Source organism: Rhineura floridana, chromosome 9 (genome assembly GCF_030035675.1).
Source record: "Rhineura floridana isolate rRhiFlo1 chromosome 9, rRhiFlo1.hap2, whole genome shotgun sequence".
Lineage (NCBI taxonomy): Eukaryota > Metazoa > Chordata > Lepidosauria > Squamata > Rhineuridae > Rhineura > Rhineura floridana.
In genome coordinates this window covers 124,103,226-124,127,779 of record NC_084488.1, presented here as the reverse complement: position 1 = coordinate 124,127,779, position 24,554 = coordinate 124,103,226, and the positions used below count along the sequence as shown (strand labels likewise).

The 24,554-nt window shown below is 45.2% G+C and overlaps 1 protein-coding gene across 2 annotated transcripts; it reads left to right on the top strand.

Annotated features, from left to right (window-relative positions):
• The first annotated feature begins 4,300 nt into the window (after window positions 1–4,300).
• Window positions 4,301–23,140, top strand: LOC133364440 (CD209 antigen-like protein C). 2 transcript variants are annotated; one of them, XM_061584958.1, is made up of 7 exons: window positions 4,301–4,382; window positions 6,758–6,810; window positions 7,883–7,990; window positions 13,188–13,274; window positions 18,611–18,771; window positions 20,334–20,437; window positions 22,937–23,140. In XM_061584958.1, the coding sequence occupies exons 1-7, from the start codon at window positions 4,330–4,332 to the stop codon at window positions 23,100–23,102; spliced, it is 732 nt and encodes a 243-aa protein (XP_061440942.1). In that variant the 5' UTR covers window positions 4,301–4,329; the 3' UTR covers window positions 23,103–23,140. The 2 variants fall into 2 exon arrangements, with proteins under 2 accessions (XP_061440942.1, XP_061440943.1); XM_061584959.1 differs by lacking the exons at window positions 4,301–4,382; window positions 6,758–6,810 and adding an exon at window positions 6,891–6,949.
• The last annotated feature ends 1,414 nt before the right edge of the window (window positions 23,141–24,554 follow it).

Sequence of the window (24,554 nt, the reverse complement as noted above, 5' to 3'; positions counted from 1 at the left end):
TTACTGGATTATGATTTTCATGGAAATTGCAGCAACAATGAAACAAAAAGTACTCTAGCACTCCTTAACATATGGGAGGAGAAACTCTATGCACAATTTCACTAGAATTAAAACAAACTAAGGCTGCAATCCTCTAACCACTTATCTGGAAGTAAGTCTCATTGAACTCAATGGGATTTCATTCTGAGTAGGCATGTACAAGACTGCATTATTATACAGCACAGGAGTGGCTGTATGCTATAGACAGCATGGAGTTTTCACATTCCGCAATGTTAAATTGAAAATACCCCTCATGCCATTCTAATCCTTCCCATAAGTTCATTTCAAAACAAAACCTTACAAAACTTATAGTCCTGAACCCAGAAACGCTTGCTTAACAACCATCTAAATGTTCATGGGGATACACAAAACAGTCAGAGACAACTGAGAGTTCAAAGTATAAAAAGAAAGAGAGAAAAACCAGACCCCTTTTGGACTTTTATCTGTCGAGTTCTCATAATCTGTTGAAATTAATTAAAAATCAGCCAAGTTCACAGAGTACCTGTAATCCTATTACTGACCTTGCCTCATACTCTGACCTTCATCTTCTGCAATTTAAAAGTTAAAAAAAAAAGCTTGGCTGATTTTTAATTAATTTAAGAAATTTTGGCTTGAACTCATGATAATGTCGAGCATGCTCAGAAACTACCAACTGTTCTAAAAGCCAGACTCCCAGCTGCTTGGCTTGCCTAATCAGGGGGCCACACCCACACCAGACCTTTGATTTCATGTGACACAGTCATGGCTTCCCCCAGAGAATCCTGAGAAGTGTAGTTTGTGAAGGGTGCTGGGAGGAGATTCCTATTCCCCTGAGAGAGCTCCAGTGGCCAGAGTGGTTTAACAGTCAGCCACTCTGATTGCAGCTCTGTGAGGGGAGAGGGCATCTCCTAGCAACTCTCAGCACCCTTCACTAACTACACTTCCCAGGAGTCTTTGGGAGAAGCCATGTCTGTCTATAGTGGAATAAAGGTCTGATGTGGATGTGGCCAGGGACAGCTTTGGTTTAAATTTGAGTGGGAGGCTACATGTGCCTGCTGTAGGATAAAAAGGTGGGGGAAACTGAAAAAGAATGATAAAGTTCACAATGTTTTCCTTTTGAATAGTAAATGGGATTCCCCTCTGCCCAGTGCCCACCCACCCAATCTCCTCCCCTCCCCTTCTTCCCCTCCTCCTCCCCCTCCCCTCCCCCAGGTCAGTTTCACTTATCCTAAGCGTGATTGCACAGAAGTAAATCCCACTGAACTCAAAAAGTATGCAAATGATCAAACCTGTCCTCCCCTCCTCCTCCTTCTTGCCCCTTCCTTCTCCCTTCCTTCACCCCTCTCCTCCTCCATGCCCTTCCAATCCCCTCCTTCCCCCTCCTCCTCCTACCCCTCCGCTCCTCCCTCCCCCTCCCCCTCCCCCATGGTCAGTATTACTTATCCTAGGACTATGACCTGGGAGACAAGTGTTCAAATCCCCACACAGCCATGAAGCTCACCGGGTGACCTTGGGCCAGCCATGATCTCTCAATGTAACATACTTTGCAGGGTTGTTGCGAGGATGAAATGGAGAGAGGGAGAACTCACTGCCTCCCATTAATTTCAAAGACTTTTTATTGGTCAATGTCATATGATAGTGAAGACATCCTGTTGTGTTTCAAACTGGAGGTTAAGCTCCATTTCTATTTTGGGTGCATTAACAGTTGAATCTGAAACTGCAGTTTGATATAAAATGAGACAGATTGCAATATGTTGCTACGTAAGCAATGACTATAGCTATTGGAAAAAACAAACATGGCCCGCCCAAGATGCATGTTTTCAGCCTACTATGCTCAAACCACTCCACTTAAGAAAAGGTGGGCATGGTCAATTAAAAACATAGAGCACACCTTGAATTTTGCTAGAATATATTTCACCTCCCACTGTTTTATCTTGTGCAAACTGAGACACTCCTCATGTCCATTGGAAACTATTCCGCAGAACAGTCAGTGCCATTATTCCACAATTGTTTTTGGAGCCTTTTTTTTCAGTGTTGCAAAGTGTTGCTGGACTTCACATATTCACAGAAACAGAAGCAAAAGAGAATGATTTACTATAGGAAACTTCACTAAAATTGCAAAGTAAATCAAACACATTTAAAGGGACTATCTGAACAATATCTACTGTTTTAATATTGTTGCTTCCTCCCTGCTAAAACAAATAAGCACAGTACATGTCTTGTTTCTGTTATTTGGGCTGACTGCAGGTGTTGCCACCACTCACCAAGGCTGTGGAGTCGGTACATCAAAACTTCGACTCCGACTCCTCTATTTTTCTACTGTCCGACTCCAACTCTGACTCCACCCAAAATTGCTTCCAACTCCACAGGCCTGGAAAGGGCTGTAAATGTCTTTTTAAATTGGAAGCTCTCATAAGAGCATTTTTAACGCTGCCTGAATATGTGCTGATCTTGGCATCACAGCATTCGTCTTCATCTGGGTCCTGTGTCATACACTGACACACAAAATGTTTTCCATCTTGAGTTATGGTGAAATGCTCAACTACAGCTGACTTCATGGGGAGCTTCTTTGACATTTTGAATTTATATTTTAAAAAAATTGTCAATCAAAGTTTCTTTTGAAGCAGGAGTTGGAGTCGGTACATTTCTACTGACTCTGTCTTCACCCAAAATTGCTTCCGACTCCGACTCCACAACTCCAACTCCGACTCCACAGCCCTGCCACTCACCATATGCTCAGAGGCACATGTTACCAAATTCTTCCAAGCTACACAGGAAGTGGATTGGACTGTGAAACACCCACCCAAATTGTGTTTGCATTTTGACAAATGTGTAGGGCAGTACAATATCTCAGAGAGGAGGTCAGGTCTCCTGCTCCCCTGGTGCATTCCCTATAGCTGCCCTATTTCCCTGCTTTTTAAAGTTTGATAGAAATATCTGTTGGCTATAGGTATATTTTTAAACCACAAGCTTTTTTGCCTATTAGTGAATAAATTTATCTGTGTGTGTGTGTGTGTGTGTGTAGTGCAGGATGACAAGATAAAAAACCTGCGAGAAGAAAGAGGGGTAAAAGCTTGGGAGTTGAGAGACCTGTGCTATGCATAAAGAATAAATGTTTTTCGTGATTCATTTCTCTCTGTAGTGAGCATCACTGTGCAGTTCTAAAGTTAAGATTCTAGAGTGACAATAGCACACTCTAATTGAAAGTGAACAAGTGTATTGCGGCAGAAGCTTTCATGGAGTAGTCCATCAGCTGGGAAGGGCTCTGGCTCAGTGGGAGGGCATCTGCCTTGTATGCAGAAGGGCCCAGCTTCAACAGCAGGCAGCATCTCCAGGTAAGGCCGCTGCCAGTCAGAGCAACGGTCTGACTTAGTATAAGGCAGCTTGCTATGTTGCTGTGCTAAAAATCCTGCATTGAAGAATTATCCTAAGTTGGAGAAACACACATATGCAGACATACACACGTGGTTAGGAGGGCGATTTGCAAACACTGAGGTCAGAGGAAAATGAAATGTGGACCTCCACCTTTCCAGGATTTAAACTCATTCTATTGGCCCTCAACCACTCCAGCCCTGCACGCAGACATGGATCCAGAGGCTCCACCACCACTTCTGATTCAGATGGTGCAGAAAAACAGAGCAGTGTGTCCACAGTATACTGACATCACTTTGCTCCAGATCCCCTAATTTATTCATTATTTATTTATTTATTATTTGATTTATATCCCGCCCTTCCTCCCAGCAGGAAGGACTGCTCCCCAATGACCTCATGTAGACAGAAATCTCATCTCAGCAGCAAACTCTTTATAGGGGGCTGTGAAGGTGGGAGCTTTTTTAAATAAACATAAAACCATATTAGGAAACACAGCAGCTAACAGGATGAGGTGTGATCTAGGGGTAGTGCTGGCTCAAATCTCATCCCAGCTGCAAACTCTCTGAAGGAGGCTGTGAAGGTGGGAGACAACTAAGCTCTCAAAGCTGGGGAGGAACTTGCTGACGTCTTCAATGACAATGGGTGGGGATGCTCTTGCCTCACTTTGCTTGACACAGGATGCCAAAGGCTGCTGTCTCAACCCCCCCTGCCCATGCCATCATAATCCATCTTGTCTCTCTGCTGCAGGTGTGCTGGTGATTGTGAATGGTGGCTGGGGAGAAGAGGCAGCCAATCAGCAAGCAGCTTGAGTCACAGGGCTGTTGAATGCACTATGCTGAGAGGACAAAGAAAGTGAGTAAGGCAGGAGGGGGAAGGTGTAAGAAGTAGTGCAGGGATCGAGTGAATCAGACCTGGGAGCAGAGTAACGGAAGTGCTTGGATGGTACCCTGGGTGGGAGTCCTAAGGGGCGCCAGCAGCGGAAGGTTCAGAAGGTGGTCACTTAGCCTGCTGCGGTGCAAGGGGAAGGCTGGCCAATGTTGGGTAGATTTACTTAGGTGATCCCTGAGTATTTAGCCTCAGCCTCCTTTTTGGGCAAGGTTCTCTAGAAGATACTGGTGGTCCAGCTTCAGGCATGCTTGGAGGCAACTGAATATCTGGATCCATTTCAGTCTGGCTTTAGCCCGGTCACAGCACTGAAACTGCCTTGGTCATCCTGGTTGATGACTTTTGTTGGGAGATGTGGGGAGTGCAACCCTGCTCATTCTTCTTAATCTCTTGCCAGCTTTTGATACCATTGACCACAGTATCCTTCTGAAGCATCTGAGGGAGGTAGAGGTTGGGGACACTGTACTTCAGTGGTTCTGCTCCTACCTCCAGGGATGTTTCCCAAAAGTAGTTATGGGAAGCTACTGTTTGGCATCACGGGAGCTTTCCTGTGGTGTCCTGCAGGGTTCCACCTCGTCTCTCCATGCTGTTTTACATCTATATGAAGCTGCTGGGAGCTGTCATCATGAGCTGTGAAGTGTCACCAATGTGCATATAACACCCAGCTCTGTCTGTCTGTTCCATCTGAATTGGGAGAGGAAGTTGAGATGTTAGGTGATTGGAGATGGTGATGGGTTGGATGTGAGCCAACCAACTGAAACTGAATCCTGAAAAGACACAGGCTTTTTGTGTTCTAAGTTTTCAAGTCCCGAAGGTGGGAAGATGACCTGTTCTGGATGGGGTTGCACTCCCTTGGAAGGAGCAGGTTTGCAGCCTGGGGGTACTCCTGGATTCAGCGTTGTCACTTGAGCCCCAGGTGGCCTTGGTGGCTAGGAGTGCCTATTTCCAGCTACAACTGGATTGCTAGTTACAGCCCTTTCTGGACAGAGATGACTTGCCCACAGTACTCCATGCTCTGGCAACTTCCAGACTGGATTATTACAATGCACTGTATGTGGGGCTGCCCTTGAAGACAACTTGGAAACTTCAACTGGTCCAAAATGCTGCAGCCAGGTTACTGGCTAGGATTACTTTTAGAACTCATATAGCCTCTGTTCTAAAACAGTTGCATTGCTTGCCAGTTCATTTCCAGGCCCAATTCAAAGGGCTCATGCTAGTGTTTAAAGCCCCAAATTTGGCTCCAAATATCAGAGACCTTCTCCTTCCGTAAAGCCCTCCTGGGTGTTGAGATCAGCAGAGAGGTCCTTCATGGTCCTTCTACTCCCCTCAGAAATTTGGGGGATGGTGGCCTGGGTCAAGGGCATTCTCTATGGCCGTCACTAACTTGTGGAATTCCCACCCTGCAGATATGTCTGACACCTCTGCAGTACAATCTTTGACAAATGCTGAAGACACATCTCTTTACCCTGACCTTTGACATTTGAGGTGTATGGTCTCAGAACCCACCCTATTCCTGTGATTGCAATCTGGATTAATTGTTTTTAATATTGAGTTTTAAACTGTTGTAACCTGCCCTGGGAACTGCTGGCAACAACAACAACAACAACAATTTGTTGTTATGTGCCTTCAAGTCAATTACGACTTATGGCAACCCTTTAAATCAGCGACCTCCAAAAGCATCTGGCATGAGCCACCCTGTTCAGATCTTGTAAGTTCAGGTCTGTGGCTTCCTTTATGGAATCAATCCATCTCTTGTTTGGCCTTCCTCTTTTTCTACTCCCTGCTGTTTTTCCCAGCATTATTGTCTTTTCTGGTGAATCATGTCTTCTCATGATGTGTCCAAAGTATGATAGCCTCAGTTTCATCATTTTAGCTTCTAGTGATAGTTCTGGTTTAATTTGTTCTAACACTCAACTATTTGTCTTTTTCACAGTCCAAGGTATGTGCAAAGCTCTCCTCTAACACCACATTTCAAATGAGTTGATTTTTCTCTTATCCGCCTTTTTCACTGTCCATCTTTCACATCCATACATAGAGATTGGGAATAATAATAATAATAATAATAATAATAATAATAATAATGAACATTTCGACTAAGAATATTTCCTAATATAATGCACTTTTGTATATTGTTTTCACCAATATAATCATTTTTATACAATTTTCCACCTAATATATGTATTTTTGTAAACAATGGCTGGAGAACTTAATTGCAAAATTTAGATAAGTGCAAATTTTGAAGGTTGGCTGTGTTTCAGTTCTCATATTGTTTAGCAATGTGCACCTTTTTTTAGATTTGGCTGAACTAAATTGAATTTCTCCTTCATCTGTAGCGGCCACCCAATATTAGTGCTTCCCACTGTTGATTGGGTCTTGGGTATAGTGGCAAAATTCCCATACAGGCAAAAGTCAGAGGCTTGAAGGTAACCTTGTCTCTTGACCCGGCATCTTCATGTGGATTTCTTTCTTCTTGTCATTCAAGCCATGGCCCCGAAGGAAAAAGCAAAAGCAAAAGCTCCGCCGAAGGAAAAAGAGGTACTTCCTGCAAAAGGACCAGCGGAGGGACCTCCTCTTCCCTTCCCTTTGAAAACAGCTCGTATAGACATCGTGTGGGCTGTCGTTATTGTTGCTATAGTAATCTTCCTAGGCCTGGCAATTGGAATTGGCACTATGTGTAAGTTCAGTTCTACCTGCTAATGCATGCCACCCCAAAACAGCACTTGAATAATCCGTGCTGACTAGTTTCTCCTGCTAAAAACCAGAGTGTTAACAAGGGGATCAAACACTCCACATGTAATTATCAGGGGAACAGAGTTGGGACTGCTGGTCACACCACACCTAGGATGCATCCACCGGCTATGCTCCCACTGGCTGTGTGCATGGCAAACATGAGAAGAGGCCCTGTGCATGTACCGGTGCCCCCTCACTCTTCTAGATGAGCCCTAGTATGCCAGTAGACCCCACCCCCATGCTTGCTGAGTGGATGGTCAGCAGAGCTGTGTGTCCAGCATGCACAGGTGATGGGCTCCCTCAAGTGCCCCCCTTAAGCCCCTCATATGCATGCATGAGGAGCTCATCTCATCTGAAATCCCCTAACTAAAGTCCCCATTGCTGGACCCACACTTCATGTTGCATTCCCACTGGCTGCATCCCCTCAAGGATGTCTATATATCAGTGCCTCATTTGTAGATGGTCCACAGGAGGAAGACCCTTCCAGGCTCAGTGATCATGACTGCTGGGAGCAGCAACAGATGAGCAGTGGTGTGTAGGCATCAGTTTGCAGAACTCAGTGCTAAACCTGTGGACACTGAGGGGGGGAGGCAGCGCGAGTCACAGCCACAGGAGCAGACCAGTGGCGCAAACATCGCCCCTCTCCTACTTGTGGAGCTGCTTCACATCATTAGTGCCCAAAGGGAGTTTCAGTTAAGACTGTCCTGAAGGATGGTCTAAAAATAATATATACAGGAAAACAAATCCCTGGCATCTCCAGTTGAAAGGATCTCAGGCTGTGGGTCTTGAAACCCTGTAGAGCTGCTGCAGGTTGGGGTTGAGCTTAAAATTAGGAAGCTAGGAATCTTAGCACCCATGCTTGTCTTTATAACTTCAGATAATAATTTGAAAACAGCACCCATAGATCCTCGCTTAGATCCACTGATGAAGCTAAGGAGTACAATGGCAACTACATTCAAAAGTCCTAAGCTCAACTACGACAATGGTAAGTGGAAGGGCAAGAATGATTTATTTCTGGTTGGTTTTAAAATGGGGTCTGGGCTGTTTCTAAGGTCACATCCACATCGTACATTTGAAGCACATTTAATGTATACAGCTTCCCCCAAAGAATTCTGGGAACTGCAGCTCGTTAAGGGTGCTCAGAAATGTAGCTCTGTCTCATACTCGTAAACAGACAGATTTGATTTGTACACTTAAGAAGTTGATTTAAGGAAAACAGAAAAAAGAAAGAATTCAAGAAACGCAGTAGACAAATTTTGAGCATTTTAGTTAAGTCTTATTGCATATGGGGTTATGTGAGTGTGTGTATGTGTATGTGTATGTATATGTGTGTGTGTGTGTACGTGGACCACTGTAAAAAGACTTTATAGGAAAACTCAAAGTGAAAAAAGAACAATTACTAAAAAAAGGCAACTAACACAAAATTGACTTTTTTATATGTAACAATGTGATTAATGCTCCTTTTCCCGTCTTTCTTGTGTATTGTTTTCTATTGGCAAAGAAGAAATATAATGTAAAAGAAAAGAAATGTAAAAGGAAAGAAATGTAGACCTGTGAGAGGTTAACTATGGGAGGGGGGGAATTCATATGCTCTAAAGCAGAGCTTGGAAAAGTTACTGTTTTTGAACTACAACTCCCATCAGCCCAATCCAGTGGCCAAGCTGGCTGGGGCTGATGGGAGTTGTAGTTCAAAAACAGTAACTTTTCCAAGGTCTGCAATGTACGGTGTGGATGTGAATTAAACCACAGAAGACTGAGGAGAGAATGAGGGTGCCCCTTGAAGGCATAGCAGATAAGAAATAGACGGATTTTAGTTAGGCTTTATGGGAAGTATGGCACTTCTCTGCGTCCCACATTACCCAGCATGATATTAAAACACTTATTATTATTATCATTATCATCATCATCATCATCTGATGATTTCATTAGATTTATTAGTCGCTTGTTACTGGAAGGTCTCCAAGCAACTTACAATACAGTAAATACAAAAATAAATATGTCTTACCACAATAAAATGAAAACAACTCCCCAGACAGCCAAAGAAAGCTTTGGCAGCACACTAATGACAAAAATAGCATCATACACTGGAGGCAGGATGAGTGATTAACTAGATTATGTATTCACTAATAGTCAAAAAAAGCCCCTTGCGGTTTAAGAATATACCTATAAAGGTAAAGGTGTCCCCGCACTTATAGTGCGAGTCGTTTACGACTCTTAGGGTGATGTCTTGCGACGTTTACTAGGCAGACCGTATATATGGGGTGGGATTGCCAGTTCCTTCCCTGGTCTTTCTTTACCCCCCAGCATATGCCGGGTACTCATTTTACCGACCACAGACGGATGGAAGGCTGAGTGGACCTCGACCCCTTTTACCGGAGATTCGACTTCCTCCTCTAGTTGGAATCGAACTCTGGCCGTGAGCAGAGCTTTCGGCTGCGTTACCGCCGCTTACCACTCTGCGCCATGGAATATTCACTAATAGTAAAAAAAAGCCCCTTGCGGTTTAAGAATATACCTATAGCCAACAGATATTTCTATCAAACTTTAAAAAGCAGTGAAATTGGGCAGCTAGAGTGAATGCATCAGGGAAGCAGGAGACCTGACCTCCTCTCTGAGATATTGTACTGCTCTACAAATTTGTAAAAATGCAAACCCAATTTGAGTTGGTCTTTCACAGTCCAATCCACTTGCTGTGTAGCTTGGAAAAGTTTGGTAACATGTGCTTCTGAGCATATGGTGAGTGGTGGCAACACCTGCAATCAGGACTGCATCTCCAAAGATGGAGATTTTTTTTCTGTTTTGTTCTCATTACTTTGCTTCTTTCCTATGTTACTACTGTTTCTAGAAAATTATATTTCTCTCATTATTCCTCCTAGATATCTGTGTCAAATTTATTTTTATTAATTTCAAAGCCTTTTTACTGGTCAATGTCACATGATGGTGAAGACGGCCTTTTGTGTTTCAAAGTGGAGGTTATGTTCTATTTGTGTTTTGGGTGCATTAACAGTTGAACAGCTGATGTAAAATCAGACTGATTACAATATGTTGCTACTTAAGCAATGACTCTAGCTATTGAAAAAAACAAACTTGGCCTGCCCAAGATGCATGTTTTCAGCCTGCTATGCTTAAACTACTCCACTTAAGGAAAGGTGGGCGTGGTCAATTAAAATCATAGCACACACCTAGGATTTTGCTAGAATATATTTCACCTCCCACTGTTTTATCTTGTGCAAACTGAGACACTCCTGATGTCCACTGGAGACTATTATGCAGAACAGTCAGTGCCATTATTCCACAATTGTTTTTGGAGCTTTTTTTTTCAGTGTTGCAAAGTGTTGCTGTACTTCACATATTCACAGAAACAAGCAAAAGAGAATGATTTACTAACATATTTAAAGTGACTATCTGAACAATATCAACTGTTTTAATATAGTTGCTTCCTCCCTGCTAAACCAAGACAAGCACAGCACATTTCTTGTTTCTGTTATTTGGGCTGAAGGGGCAAGAGGGAGGGGATAGGAGGGAGGAGATGAGGAGGAGGGGAGGGCAGGTTTGATTATTTGCATGGGGCATGCTTTTTGAGTTCAGTGGATTTACTCCTGTACAATCATGCTTAAGATAGGTGAAACTGACCTGGGGGAGGGGCAGGGAGGTGGGAGGAGGGGGAAGGGGGACAGAAGAAAAGGAAGCGTAGGCATAGGGAGGGAGGGGGAGGGGAGGCAATTGGATGGGTAAACACTGAGCAGAGGAAAAGCCTCCTTCCTTTCCAAAGGAAAATATTGTGAACAGTATCATTGTTTTTCAGTGTTTCCCACCCGAATTTAAACCAAAACTGTGGCCACATCCACACCAGACTTTTATTTCTATTTAGATAGTCATGGCTTCTCCCAAAGAATCCTGGGAAGTGTAGTTTGTAAAGGGTCCTGAGAGCTGCTAGGAGACGCCCTGTTCCCCTCAGAGGCCTTCAATCAGAGTGGCTGACTGTTAAACCACTCTGGCCACTGGAGCTCTGTCAGGGGAATAGGAATCTCCTCTCAGCACCCTTCACAAACTAAACTTCCCAGGATTCTTTCGGGGAAACCATGGCTGTCTCAAGTGAAATCAAGGTCTGGTGTGTGTGTGTCCCCCTGATTAGCCAAGCCCAGAAGCTGTGAGTCTGACTTTTGGAGCACTGACAGTTGGTTCTTACTGAGCATGCCTGTGCTTATCATTGACCCCAATGTTAAATTTCTTAAATTAATTAAAAATCAGCCAAGCATTTTTTAAACCTTTAAACTGTAGAAGATGATGGTCAGAATATGGGGTAAGCTCAGTAATAGGATTATAGGTACTCTGTGAACATGGCTGATTTTTAATTAATTTCAACAAATTACAAGACCACTGACAGAAAAAAGTCCAACAGTGGTGTGGTTTTTCTCTCTCTCTTGTTTTATATGTCAAACTCTAGATTCTCTCTGAGTGTTTCGTGTATTGCCATGAAAACTTAAGACAGTTCTTAAGCAAGCGTTCCTGAGTTCAGGACTGAATGAGCTTATAGGAAGCATCAGAATGGCATGGGGGTATTTTCATTGCGGAATGCGAAAAATCCATGCTGGCTATAGTATACAGTCACTGTCATGGCTGTATAATTAAAGAGATATTCTGCACATAAAGGAATTCTGATATTAACATTGAGGTCTTTCATGTGCTTGATGACAGTTTCTAAGGTCTCAAGAGACACTGTTGCTGATGCCAGCCTTTACATGGTTTTTACCTCAGGCCTAATTCCCTAAACGTTCACACCAGCCAAATCCACTCACAGTCCAGCTATTAGGTACTTACTGCCTCTGACCCTCAAGTTCCTCTGGTTGTACTTCTGGCTGCTTCGACAGCTTAGCCATTTTTAAAAACCCACATGTGTGATATTCTTCTGATAAGATCTTTATGTAGGGCAGCCTCTGAGCCTTAGATAGCCACCAACAGTCTTCTTCTGATCTTCACCAATAAATTATTGTTAACGCACAGGGGGTGAATAGCTCAAAATTTAGACCTCTGCTGCCCATCTTCATAGAATCTCATAGACTTGGAAGGGGCTTATGCTATCGTGTCCAACCCCCTGCTCAGTGCAGGAATCCATATTAAAGCATACCCGACAATTGGCTATCCAGCTGCCTCTTGAATGCCTCCAGTGTTGGAGAGCCTACCACCTCCCGAGGTCATTGGTTCCATTGTCTTACAGCTCTAACAGTTAGGAGGTTTTTCCTGATGTTCATTTGAAATCCGGCTTCCTGCAACTCGAGCCCATTATTCCGTGTCCTGCACGTCTGGGATGATCGAGAAGAGATCCTGGCCCTCCTCTGGGTGGCAACCTTTCAAGCACTTGAATGGTGCTATCATATCTCCCTTTAGTCTTTCAGCTCACCTTTCCCTGGTCTGACTGACAGTTCACTGCCCATTCTTCATGGACCAGAGCTTGGAAAAGTTACTTTTTTGAACTACAACTCCCATCAGCCCCAGCCAGCATGGCCATTGGATTGGGCTGATGGGAGTTGTAGTTCAGAAAAGTAACTTTTCCAAGCCCTGTCATGGACCAGAATCTCCAGCTAAACATAGCCGTCCTTTCCCAGACCAATCAAAATGAATTTACTTGATCCAGGCCCTACCTATAAATACTAAAAGCAATTGTGCACCGAGTGGGTCATATCCTTGGCTACGTCTGTCTCTCCACCTACTGAGAACCGTCACCTAGCAGCCCCTGATAAACAGGCCTGCATGACAACACAAGGCCTCCCACTCTGACACCAGAACAACAGAGGCCATCAAAATCTTTTCTAGAACAAAGGCACAAATAGACATACACACAACATTTCCCTACAGCTCCCCTTAGCTGATTTTAACTCTGGCCTTTTCTTCTGGTTGATATTGCTTTCAGCACTTGATTATTGATTGTTTTAGTTTTATGGGTGGGTGAGTGGGTGGGGCTTGGCTTTTTAAAACAACAACAACAACCATGGGGGCTGTATGAGTTTTAAAAACATGATTCCCCCCCCCACTTTGTCGTTACATATGACTTGTTAGCTTGTGTGGGTGTTCCACTTTGCAAGATAGGAAGTTGAGATATAAATACTTAAATAAAAGAGCAAATGTGTCTGTGATGGTGATGGTGAAGAAGAAACTCCTTTTAACTCTCGGAATGCTTACAGCCATAAAGGTAGCAGCACAAGTGAAGACACTGCCAGACCAGTTAGCTGCTGAGCAACAGGCCTACAAGAAGCGCAAATTAAAGTACCGTAAGTATCCTCATGTCTAAATAAGGCACATTTTGAAAATGCAAGGGTAGGCAAATACATGTGAGCTGAAATTTGATCCTGTGGCAATTGCAAAAAGGACACACCTCAGCTGTCCCCAAGACTGAAGGACACCCTGAATGAAAGCTAAATGTTGGCATCAGTGCTGGCACCAGAGGGTGGCCAGGTTGGGCCCCGGCCAAGGGCCCCTTCACCCCAGAAGGTCCCCTGAAGGGCCCCTCCTTAGAGTGGGAGGGTGGTGCTCCTTTTCCATGATCTGCAGCCATGTTGGGTCCTGCAACCTGATCCTGCAGCACATCACGGAGAGGAAGCTCCTAGGCACCCCCTGTAATACAGACACTGTAGGCTTCAATAAGCCAGCCCACACATCCCACTTACCTCTACTATCAGTGTGAATGCTGTGCACGCTGTGCACCATCTGTGTGCCTCACCCACCTCTTATGTCAAATGAATGACTTGCATGAGTAGCGTGCATGCCTGCCATCACCCAAGATGGTGGCAGGAGCTTCCTTAAGCGGCTGATGCACATGCTGCCATCTTGGCTGATGGCAGGCATGCTCACTACTCATGCATGTCATTCATTTGACACAACAGGGGGGTGAGGCACACAGGTGGCCTTATTAGCCCCGCACTGCCTGTATGGGTGTGTGTGTTGGTCTATGGTGCTGCGGGCCAGAGGCAGGCTGGTGCCCAAGGGCCCAGTCATGCCTGGCACCAGCCGTGGCTGGGATATAGCACTGCCTAGGAGAAGAAGATCTGAACTGGGACATTTCTGCACTCAGATCTCAGCTTTTGGGCAACTGCAAGCAAGCCCTTCTCTCTCAGGGTCAGCCCTCTCCCTCTCATGTTTTGCCCTTCCCTTGACTCCAGTGATACACTCAAAGCTATCCATGGCAATATCTCCACCTTCTGCTGCTGCTGAAGAGATTGGACATGGAGCCACAGCTCAGCAGGGCAACACAACTGCTGCATACACGAGGTACAGTGGAACAACCGGTCAAAGTGAGTGGCCTACAGGCTCAGGCCAAATGATCTCATCCTGGTAACTATTGGCCCCAGGACAACTTTCATTTTCCATCCCATCCAGCCATGCCATGTGCATGTGGCTGCATACTAATTATTTTCCCAGTAGATCAAATCAGCAATTATTATTCTCCCCCCCCATGCACACTTAATAGAGTCCTCCTGCCAGGTTTATCACATCATTAATACCCGAGGGTGGGACAGGGGAGAAATTTGATTCAGTTTGCATTTAAAGCTGAATCTATCAAATTTGCACTTTCTGAAACAATATGAGAGCTGAAATACAGCCATCCTTCGAAATTCGCTGTTATTTGAATGACTATATTAATGAAAACAATATACAAAAATGCATTATGTTAAAAGAACTTGCTTGGAAAATGTGTACATTTGTCAAAACTGCACACAAAATGAAGAGGATAAAAAAAATTCTCAACTTGCTGGAGAAATGTGTAGAACCGAATTTAAGATTGGAAACCTGAGAAACCGAGGTGCTGTTTCAAGTATCTGAGCTTGGAGGTTATGGAAGCAGAGGATTCTGGGCATTTGAATCCCATTCCTTCACAAGGTCTCTGCAGCGTTTCCCTCTTGCAAGACCCTTACTGCCCCATTCCCCAAAAACATGGTAAGTAAAAGAAATAAAAAACAGTATGCATATATGAACAAACAATAAGAAAAGTCACAGCAGCCTAAATATCTCGAAGGGCTTCAAAGCCTGAGTAAAAAGAAAACTGCCCCCCTAAACACAAGCAGTGGAACTCCCAGGTATGGAGTTCCATGGGCTGGGGGCTGCCACTGAAAAAGCCTGTTTGTGCACCGTCACCTTATGAATTCCTGAAGGAACTGTAAGAAAGGCATCTGTGGAAAATCTCAGTTATGTACTGAGAGGCCCCTGAGTCATTCCAACTGCCTCCTTCCCCAGAGTCAAAAAAGGGAAGCAAATGGCCAACATTAGTGGTAATGAGACATTTATTTATTTATTTATTGCACTTGTATACCGCCCCATAGCCAAAGCTCTCTGGGTGGTTTACAACAATCAAAAACATTAAAACAAATATACAATTTAAAACACATATTTTAAAAACAATTTTAAAATTTAAAACAATATAAAAACAATTTCAAACACATGCTAAAATGCCTGGGAGAAGAGAAAAGTCTTGACCTGGCACCGGAAAGATAACAGTGTTGGCGCCAGGCGCACCTTGTCAATCATGTCATTCCATAATTTGGGGGCCATCTCTGATAAGGCCCTCTCCCTTGTTGCCACCCTCCGAGCTTCCCTTGGAGTAGGCACCCAGAGGAGGGCCTTTGATCTTGAACGTAGTGTACGGGTGGGTTTGTATCGGGAGAGGCTTTCCATCAGGTATTGTGGTTCCAATCTGTGTAAGGCTTTATAGGTCAAAACCAGCACTTTGAATCGCGCTTGGAAACATACAGGCAGCCAATGCAAGCGGGCCAGAATTGGTTTTATATGTTCAGACCGTTTGGTCCCTGTTACCAATCTGGCCGCTGCATTTTGCACAAGCTGCAGTTTCCGAACCGTCTTCAAAGCCAGCCCGACGTAGAGTGCATTGCAGTAATCTAACTTGGAGGTTACCAGCGCATGGACAACTGAAGCCAGGTTATCTCTGTCCAGATAGGAACGTAGTTGGGCCACCAACCAAAGTTGGTAGAAAGCACTCCATGCCACCGAGGCTACCTGAGCCTCAAGTGACAGAGATGGTTCTAGGAGAACCCCCAAGCTAAGAACCTGCTCCTTCAGGGGGAGTGCAACCCCATCCAGGACAGGTTGGACATCCACCATCTGGTCAGAAGAACCACCCACTAGCAGCATCTCAGTCTTGTCTGGACTGAGCCTCAGTTTATTAGCCCTCATCCAGTCCATTGTCGCAGCTAGGCACTGGTTCAGCACATTGGCAGCCTCACCTGATGAAGACGAAAAGGAGAAATAGAGCTGTGTGTCATCAGCATACTGATGGCAACCTACTCCAAAGCTCTGGATGACCGCACCCAACGGTTTCATGTAAATGTTGAACAGCATGGGGGACAGAACTGACCCCTGCAGAACCCCATACTGGAGAGTCCAGGGTGCCGAGCAATGTTCCCCAAGCACCACCTTCTGGAGGCGACCTGCCAAGTAGGAGTGGAACCACTGCAATGCAGTACCTCCCACTCCCAACTCAGCCAGTCTTCCCAGAAGGATACCATGGTCGATGGTATCAAAAGCCGCTGAGAGTTCAAGGAGAATCAACAGAGTCACACTCCCCCTGTCTCTCTCCTGACAAAGGTCATCATACAGGGCGACCAAGGCTGTTTCCATGCAAAAACTCGACTTAACTGGATCCAGATAATCGGTCTCATCCAAGAGTGTCTGGAGCTGGTCCGCAACCACTCGTTCCAGGACCTTGCCCAGGAATGGAACATTTGCTACTGGCCTATAGTTATTAAGATTTTCTGGGTCCAGGGAGGGTCTCTTCAGGAGTGGTCTCACTACTGCCTCTTTCAGGCAGCCAGGGACCACCCCCTCTCGCAGAGAGGCATTAATCACTTCCCTGGCCCAGCCGGCTGTTCCATCCCTGCTAGCTTTTATTAGCCAAGAAGGGCAAGGATCCAGCACAGAAGTGGTTGCATGAACCTGTCCAAGCACCTTGTCAATGTCCTCAAGCTGCACCTACTGAAACTAATCCAAGAAATCGGGACAAGGCTGTGCTCTGGATACATCGCTTGATTCACCTGCTATAACGCTGGAGTCTAAATCCTGGCAGATGCTAAAAATTTACATGGGACTTAAGTGATTGGTGAGAGCACCCCAGTTGCTGAAGTGGCACAACAGATTGCTGATCAGGGCCCTAGAGAGTTCCTCAAGTGTTGGCCAGGACGGCTGCCCTGTTGCTGCAAGAGGGTCCACCTCACTGGGGATGAACTCACAGAGGAGCAGAGCTCTGGACCTTAAGCACATGATGGTTGCTGTTTCTGGGGTCAGTTTGGAAAGAGTTTCACCATATATGAGGAAAACTGAGCTCAGTTCACACCAGATACAAATTAACTCACTACAGGCATACCCCACTTTAACGTACGCAATGGGACCGGAGCGTGTATGTTAAGTGAAAATGTACTTAAAGTGAAGCAATTATCTTCACTTGTACTGCACTGCAATTGCCACTAGATGGCAGCGGCGTCATGCCATTAAGTGTTCGTAATCGCGAAGGGTGCGTACGTTAAGCGGGGTATGGTGGACTATGGAGCATGCACGTTATAGCGAGGCGACGTTAAGTGAAGCGACGTTAAGCGGGGTATGCCTGTATGTGTTTGGGTCCATTTCAAGCTCCAGATCTCATGGCATTCCCAGTCACGTAATTAGGAACACAACAAGTCTTGGAGGTCTCTGCAGATTTTCCCTCTTGCAAGCCCCCTGCTGCCCCTTTTCCTGAAAACATAAATGGTGGCAGTGGCAATGAGAAGGGCTGAGGGAACAGCATCTTGGATGCTGGGTCCATGGCACCTGCAAGTTCCCAGGGCTCCACGATCCTTAGCAAATACTCCAAAGCCCTAGGAAACTATATTTCCCATGGGCTTGGGCTCCCACAGTGCTGCTGCTGCATCAGCTACTTCTCACATAAGCAGCTCACAAATTCCAGACTGTTGAAGGTTGTAGATCAAATGCCTTAATTCTGAATGTTCCCTGCATCCCTAATGCAGACAATCGTAAATAATTGTGGCTCGCTGCCACCTCTGGGAACAGAATGAAGGTGGAAGTGGGGATGCTGAGAGAGTTTCTGGGGAGGAGTCACTGGTATCTAAAGATCTGAACTGGGGATACATTCTCTGAGCTAAGTGATGAAGGAGGAGTTGCCCCTTTACCATGGCTGCAGGAGAGGGTTCAGCAGCAATTTCTCAAGAGCTCTGGGGAGAGGATCTTCACCAATCTCAGCACCCTTCCTGGCCCAGAAATCCTCTTCCAATGCAGAAGATTTCATGACCCTTCCCAACATCAAACATGGTGATTATAAGCCGCCCTCTCAAATGTGATCAAAATCTACCCACTTGAGACTTCTCAAAAGAAAGTGTTGAGAGAATATTTATTATATTTGGCATCCTTTCCTTCCTCCAAGGAGCTCATAACAGCATGGATTGGATTATCCAATTTATCTGCACAACAAAGCTTTTAGGCGTGGCTTACCCTAAGTGACCCAAAATGCCTGAAGGCTGAACAGGGCTTTGAACCGAACTGTCCCCTGTCTGCACCTAACTCTGCACCAGTGACATTACAGTCTTCTGTTTGCATTCATTCCTCCTAGAAAACCTCTTCAAGAAAAGTGCAAGGTCTGCTGATGGCTGGGTTGTTTTTGGGAGAAGTCTCTACTACATTTCAAAAGGAAAAAAGACCTGGTACGATGCTGAGAACTTCTGCATGTCCAGAGATGCCCACTTGGCTTCCATCCTAAGTGATGATGAACAGGTTTATATTTTTCTTCTTTCTGTTCTTCTAATTCTTGCATGCAAATTATACACCCACAAGAGTGGCTGTATACTATAGTCAGCATGGATTTTTCGCATTCCACAGTGTTAAATTGAAAACACCCCCATGCCATACTGCTGCTTCCCATAAGCTCATTTCAAAACAAAACCTTACAAAACCTATAGTCCTGAACTCAGAAATGCTTGCTTAACCACTGTCTAAGTTTTCATGGTGATACATGAAACAGTCAGTGAGAATATAGAGTTTGAAGTGTAAAACGAGAAAAAAAATCCACACCCCTGTTGGACTTTTTTGTCAGTGCTCTCATAATTTGTTGAAATTAGTTAAAAATTAGCCATGTTCACAGAGTACCTGTAAACCTATTACTGACCTTACCCCATACTCTGACCTTCATCTTCTGCAGTTTAAACGTTAAAAAAATGCCTGGCTGATTTTTAATTAATTTAAGAAATTTAACATTGGGTCAATGATAAGCACAGGCATGCTCAGTAAGAACCAACAGTCAATGTTCTAAAAGCCAGACACACAGCTGCTTGGCTTGCCTAATCAGGGGGCCACACACATACACCACACCTTTATTTCACGTGATACAGTCATGGCTTCCCCAGAGAATCCTGGGAAGTGTAGTTTGTGAAGGGTGCTGAGAGGAGATTCCTATTCCCCTGACAGAGCTCCAGTGGCCAGAGTGGTTTAATAGTTTCTCTGATTGAAGCTCTGTGAGAGGAACAGGGCATCTCCTAGTGGCTCTCAGCACCCTTCACAAACTATACTTCCCAAGATTCTTTGGGAGAAGCCATGACTGTCTAAAATGAAATAAAGATCTGCTGTGGATGTGGCCAGGGACAGCTTTGGTTTAAATTTGGATGAGAGGCTACATATGCCTGCTGTAGAATAAAAAGGTGGGGGAAATGCTGGGGGGAAAAAGATACTGTTCACAATGTTTCCCACATGTTACCAAATTCTTCCAAGCTACACAGGAAGTGGATTGGACTGTGAAGAACCAACCCAAATGTCTTTGCATTTTGACCAATTTGTAGGGCAGTACAATATCTCAGAGAGGAGGTCAGGTCTCCTGCTCCCCTGGTGCATTCACTATAGCTGCCCAATTTCCCTGCTTTTCAAAGTTTGATAGAAATACCTGTTGGCTATAGGTATGTTCTTAAACTGCAAGTTTTTTTGCCTATTAGTGAATATTTTATCATTTCTTGAAAGTCATGCCATAACTGCTTTCTGTCACCACACCACATGCCTTTGTGGTATTAATGGCGAAGCCAAGTAGGTGATGTTGGGCCCTCAGTGCATGTGCACCCTAGTCCATGCCCCAGACTCTTGCAATCCCCAGAAGTTCTGTGACAGATGGGCAAGGGTTCCTTGGCAGACAGCTTGATGCGGAAGAAGACCCTTTAAAGTATAAATGACAAATGTGTATTGTCTAGGCAGCTCACACAGATCCCAAACCCAGGCAAGCTGTTGCCTCTTTGAAGACATGATCCTTCTGCTCTGACATTTTGGGAAAGTGAGGTTGCTCCTTCTTTCTGCAGAGCTACGTCACTTCCCAGCTCAGCCACCCTGCCTGGATTGGCCTTACAGATGAAACCCAAGAAGGCAAATGGGAATGGACAGATGGCTCCCGACTTTTCACACAGTACGTCTACAAAGGCATACTCAGTGGTTTGGGGACTGGTGCTTAAAGGGACTGGCACAGCGGCAGTCAGGGAGACCGACAGTAAGCAAAGGCAGAGCTATCCTCTGACACTGTAAATAAGAAGGCAGGCAGGTGAGGGCTTGCCCTGGGTGAGGGCAAACTGAGGTTAGTGGGGCAGTGCCCCATTGGCCCTCACGGACCAGCCCCCACTGGGCATACTCTGGGGGTGTTGGGGAATTGTTCTCAAATGTCAGGTTGCCTTTTAGGATTTGCTATGGACCCTCATGCAGGAATGTGCCACTGTTCACTGGGGAGGATACTGCCAAACATGTCACCCTGCTGCTGAAAGAATTGCATGGGCTGCCCATCAGCTGCCAGACCAAGTTCAAGGTGCTGGTTTTGGTGTACAAAGCCTTATACAGCTCGGGACCAGGATACCTGAAAGATCGTCTTACCCCTTATACCCAGCCGATCACTGTGCTCTGTAGGTGAGGGCCTCCTGCAGATACCATCTTATCAGGAGGTCCGTTCTGCACAACATAGGAAGTGGACCTTTAGTGTATTGGCACCAACCCTTTGAAATTCCCTCCCCTTAAATATTAGACAGGCACCATCTCCGTTATCTTTTTGGCACCTACTGAAGACCTTCCCCTTTCAACAAGCCTTTTAAGTTGAGACCTTATCCCAGTCTGCGTCTGTGTTGGAATTGCTTTTTAAGATTTATTTATTTATTTGATTTATATCCTGCCCTTCCTCCCAGTAGGAGCCCAAGGGCGGCAAACAAAAGCAGTAAAAACACTTTAAAATATCATAAAAACAGACTTTAAAATATATTAAAAACAAAAACATCCTTAAAAACATATTAAAACAAAACAACTTTAAAAGCATTTTTTAAAAAAAGCTTTAAAAAAGGGTATGCAGACTGGGATAAGGTCTCTGCTTAAAAGGCTTATTGAAAGAGGAAGGTCTTCAGTAGGCGCCTAAAAGATAACAGCTATGTTTGTAAAGCTTTTTAAAAAGCCAGTGTGGTGTAGTGGTTAAGGTGCTGGACTACGACCTGGGAGACCAGGGTTTGAATCTCCACACAGCCATGAAGCTCACTGGGTGACCTTGGGCCAGTCACTGCCTCTCAGCCTCATGAAAACCCTATTCATAGGGTCACCATACGTTGGAATCGACTTGAAAGCAGTACATTGATTGATTTTTAAAGCTTATTTTTTAAAAAGATGTTTTTATGATGTTTTATTTTTATGATGTTTTATTTTTGAGATGTTTTACGACGTTTTTAGTGTTTTAGTGTTTAGAGGAAGGCGGGATAAAAGTTTAATAAACAACAACAACAACAACAACAATTCCTGGATCAAGATGGGGAGGGCCACAGTTGGGAACCTTCCACAGTCTCACACATGTACTTCCTTTGGTTCCTCCCTGTGAAGAGAACAGAGCACAAAGGTTAGATGTGAAAGAAGTGCACATTTGCCTGTTCCTATATTTCCTCCAGTGTCCCCCACTACTGGGAAACTTGCAAGGGCTAGAGGCAGTTTGCTGCAGTCTCTCCACTCCCTGGAGAAATGAGGGACTCCTGCCACAAAGGAACTTTTGAGTGTGAATAAGTTTCCATGTTAATTTTCTCAACTTGCAGGAGTTTCTTTTTTAAAAGTTAAAATGTGACCCTCACCCCCCTCAGAGACTCACAAAGTGGTGCAGTCCATTCTACCCCTATAGGGTTCATAATACTCTCATAATACTAGAAATCTCTCATAATACTAGAACTCGTGGACATTCAAAGAAGCTGAATGTTGGAAGATTCAGGACAGACAAAAGGAAGTACTTCTTTACTCAGCGCATAGTTAAACTATGAATTTGCTCCCACAAGACGCAGTCATGGCCACCAGCTTGGATGGCTTTAAAAGAAGATTAGACAAATTCATGGAGGACAGGGCTATCAATGGCTACTAGCCATGATGGCTGTGCTCTGCCACCCTAGTCAGAGGCAGCATGCTTCTGAAAACCAGTTGCCGGAAGCCTCAGGAGGGGAGAGTGTTCTTGCACTCGGGTCCTGCTTGCGGGCTTCCCCCAGGCACCTGGTTGGCCACTGTGAGAACAGGATGCTGGACTAGATGGGCCACTGGCCTGATCCAGCAGGCTCTTCTTATGTTCTTATGTTCTTACCACCCCTTGCTTCCTCCTCCTTCTGCCGCTTTGACAGACACAGGCTGTGAGCACACTTGTCACAGGCCATGGTGTTTCCATTGGTCACATCTGGAGGGGCAATGGGTTGATCTGCCAATCAGCTGCAAAATCTTTTTGAAGCAAATTTTGAAAAAACTCACCAGGTTTTACAGTGAAAGGGGCAGAGTTTGACTAGCATCGTGTGCCCTCATTTTCAGAAAAGGGAGGTGGAAATGCACTGCAACTAGCAGAACAGTAAGTGTTTCTCTATCCCTGACCTTTCACGGTCTTTTTTGTTTAATGGAAGTCCCTTCTTTCTGGCCCCAGGTATTGGTCTGATGGTAAGCCCACCCGCTCAGAACGCCACGGAGAATTGGAGCACGACTGCACCTCCATTGTGCCTTCATCTAATGGGTATAATTGGAAAGATGCCTACTGCCATGAACTTCACAGATGGGTTTGTAAAGAGAACTTAGACATCGAAGGACCATAAAGTTGGCAAAACCCAACATCTGCAGCAACACCTGAGTGAAGACATAATGTTTTTCATGTAACTGTTAAGTCTTGGAAGTCTGCTCAGCTACAGAATAAACAGAAACATCCTATTCTGTTCAAGCACCATTCATTGAGCATCCTGAACCCAAGGGTGTTTTCTTATTATTCTCAGTTGGGTGTAGTGATGTGTTTGTCAAGTGATGGGCATCTGGAAGGGTTGCCGTTTACCTCCCAGAGCAAGCCTGGCAGGGGCTACTCTGCTGACAATGCAGAGCTCTGGAGCTGGGCAACATTCAGCAGATATGTGGTGTTTGCTGTCCTCCTCTGTCCCCAACTGCCGTGCAGTGCTGTGAGGATGGGCCTGTGCAGAACCTCTGCCTTTGGCAGAACTCCAAAAGCCAAGGTAAGGAATCTGTGGCTCCCCAGATGTCGCCGGACTGCAGCTCCCATCAGCGCTGACTATTGACCGTTTCTGGCTGGGACTGATGCGAGTTGTACCCCTACAACATAGGGCTTATCCGCATGGGAGCATAACTTCATGCTAAAGACACTGTTTTCTGTTTGCACTGTCCAGAGTAAGGGCTCAATGCCGGCTGCAAACACAGCATTTTCTAGTCAAACTTGATTCTTGATTCTTGCCTTAATAGAAGGAAACTCCTATCCTGGAAGGAACATAAAAGCTCTGTTATAGGGAGTTAGATATGGTCAGCAAATAGGCATTATTTAGTCTCCAATATTCCTTTTTTGGGCAAGATAATAGAACGAGTGGTAACCGCCCAGCTCCAGAGATTTTTGGATGAGACGGATTATCTAGATCCATTTCAATCTGGTTTCAGGCCCGGCTATGGGACTGAGACGGCTTTGGTCGCCTTGGTGGATGACCTACGCAGGGAACTGGACAGGGGGAGTGTGTCCCTGTTGGTTCTACTGGACCTCTCAGCCGCTTTCGATACCATCGACCATGGTATCCTCCTGGGTCGCCTCGCTGGGATGGGACTTGGAGGCATGGTGCTACGGTGGCCCCGATCCTTCCTAGAGGGGCGAACCCAGAAGGTGGTTATGGGGGATACCTGCTCGACCCCTTGGCCATTGACTTATGGGTTCCCCCAGGGTTCAGTCCTGTCCCCCATACTATTTAATATCTACATGAAACCGCTGGGAGAGGTTATCTGGAGTTTTGGGGTTCGGTGTCACCAATATGCGGATGACACCCAACTCTATTCCTCCTTTCCACCTAATGAAACCAAGGAAGCCGTCCAGGTCCTAAACCGCTGCCTGGTATCAGTGATGGACTGGATGGGGACGAACAAGTTGAAACTAAATCCTGACAAGACAGAGGTGCTCCTTGTCAGTCAGAGGGCGAATCAGGGAATAGGGATTCAACTTGTGCTGGACGGGGTTACACTCCCCCTGAAATCTCAAGTTCGCAGCTTGGGAGTACTCCTGGACT

Bases quoted from the DNA above. Each gene is read 5' to 3' on its own strand.
- LOC133364440 (XM_061584958.1), top strand. From the start codon at position 4,330: ATGGTACCCTGGGTGGGAGTCCTAAGGGGCGCCAGCAGCGGAAGGTTC. The intron at 13,275-18,610 runs GTAAGTATCCTC...CATTCCTCCTAG, and splicing joins GAAGCGCAAATTAAAGTACC to AAAACCTCTTCAAGAAAAGT. The intron at 20,438-22,936 runs GTACGTCTACAA...TTCTGGCCCCAG, and splicing joins GGCTCCCGACTTTTCACACA to GTATTGGTCTGATGGTAAGC.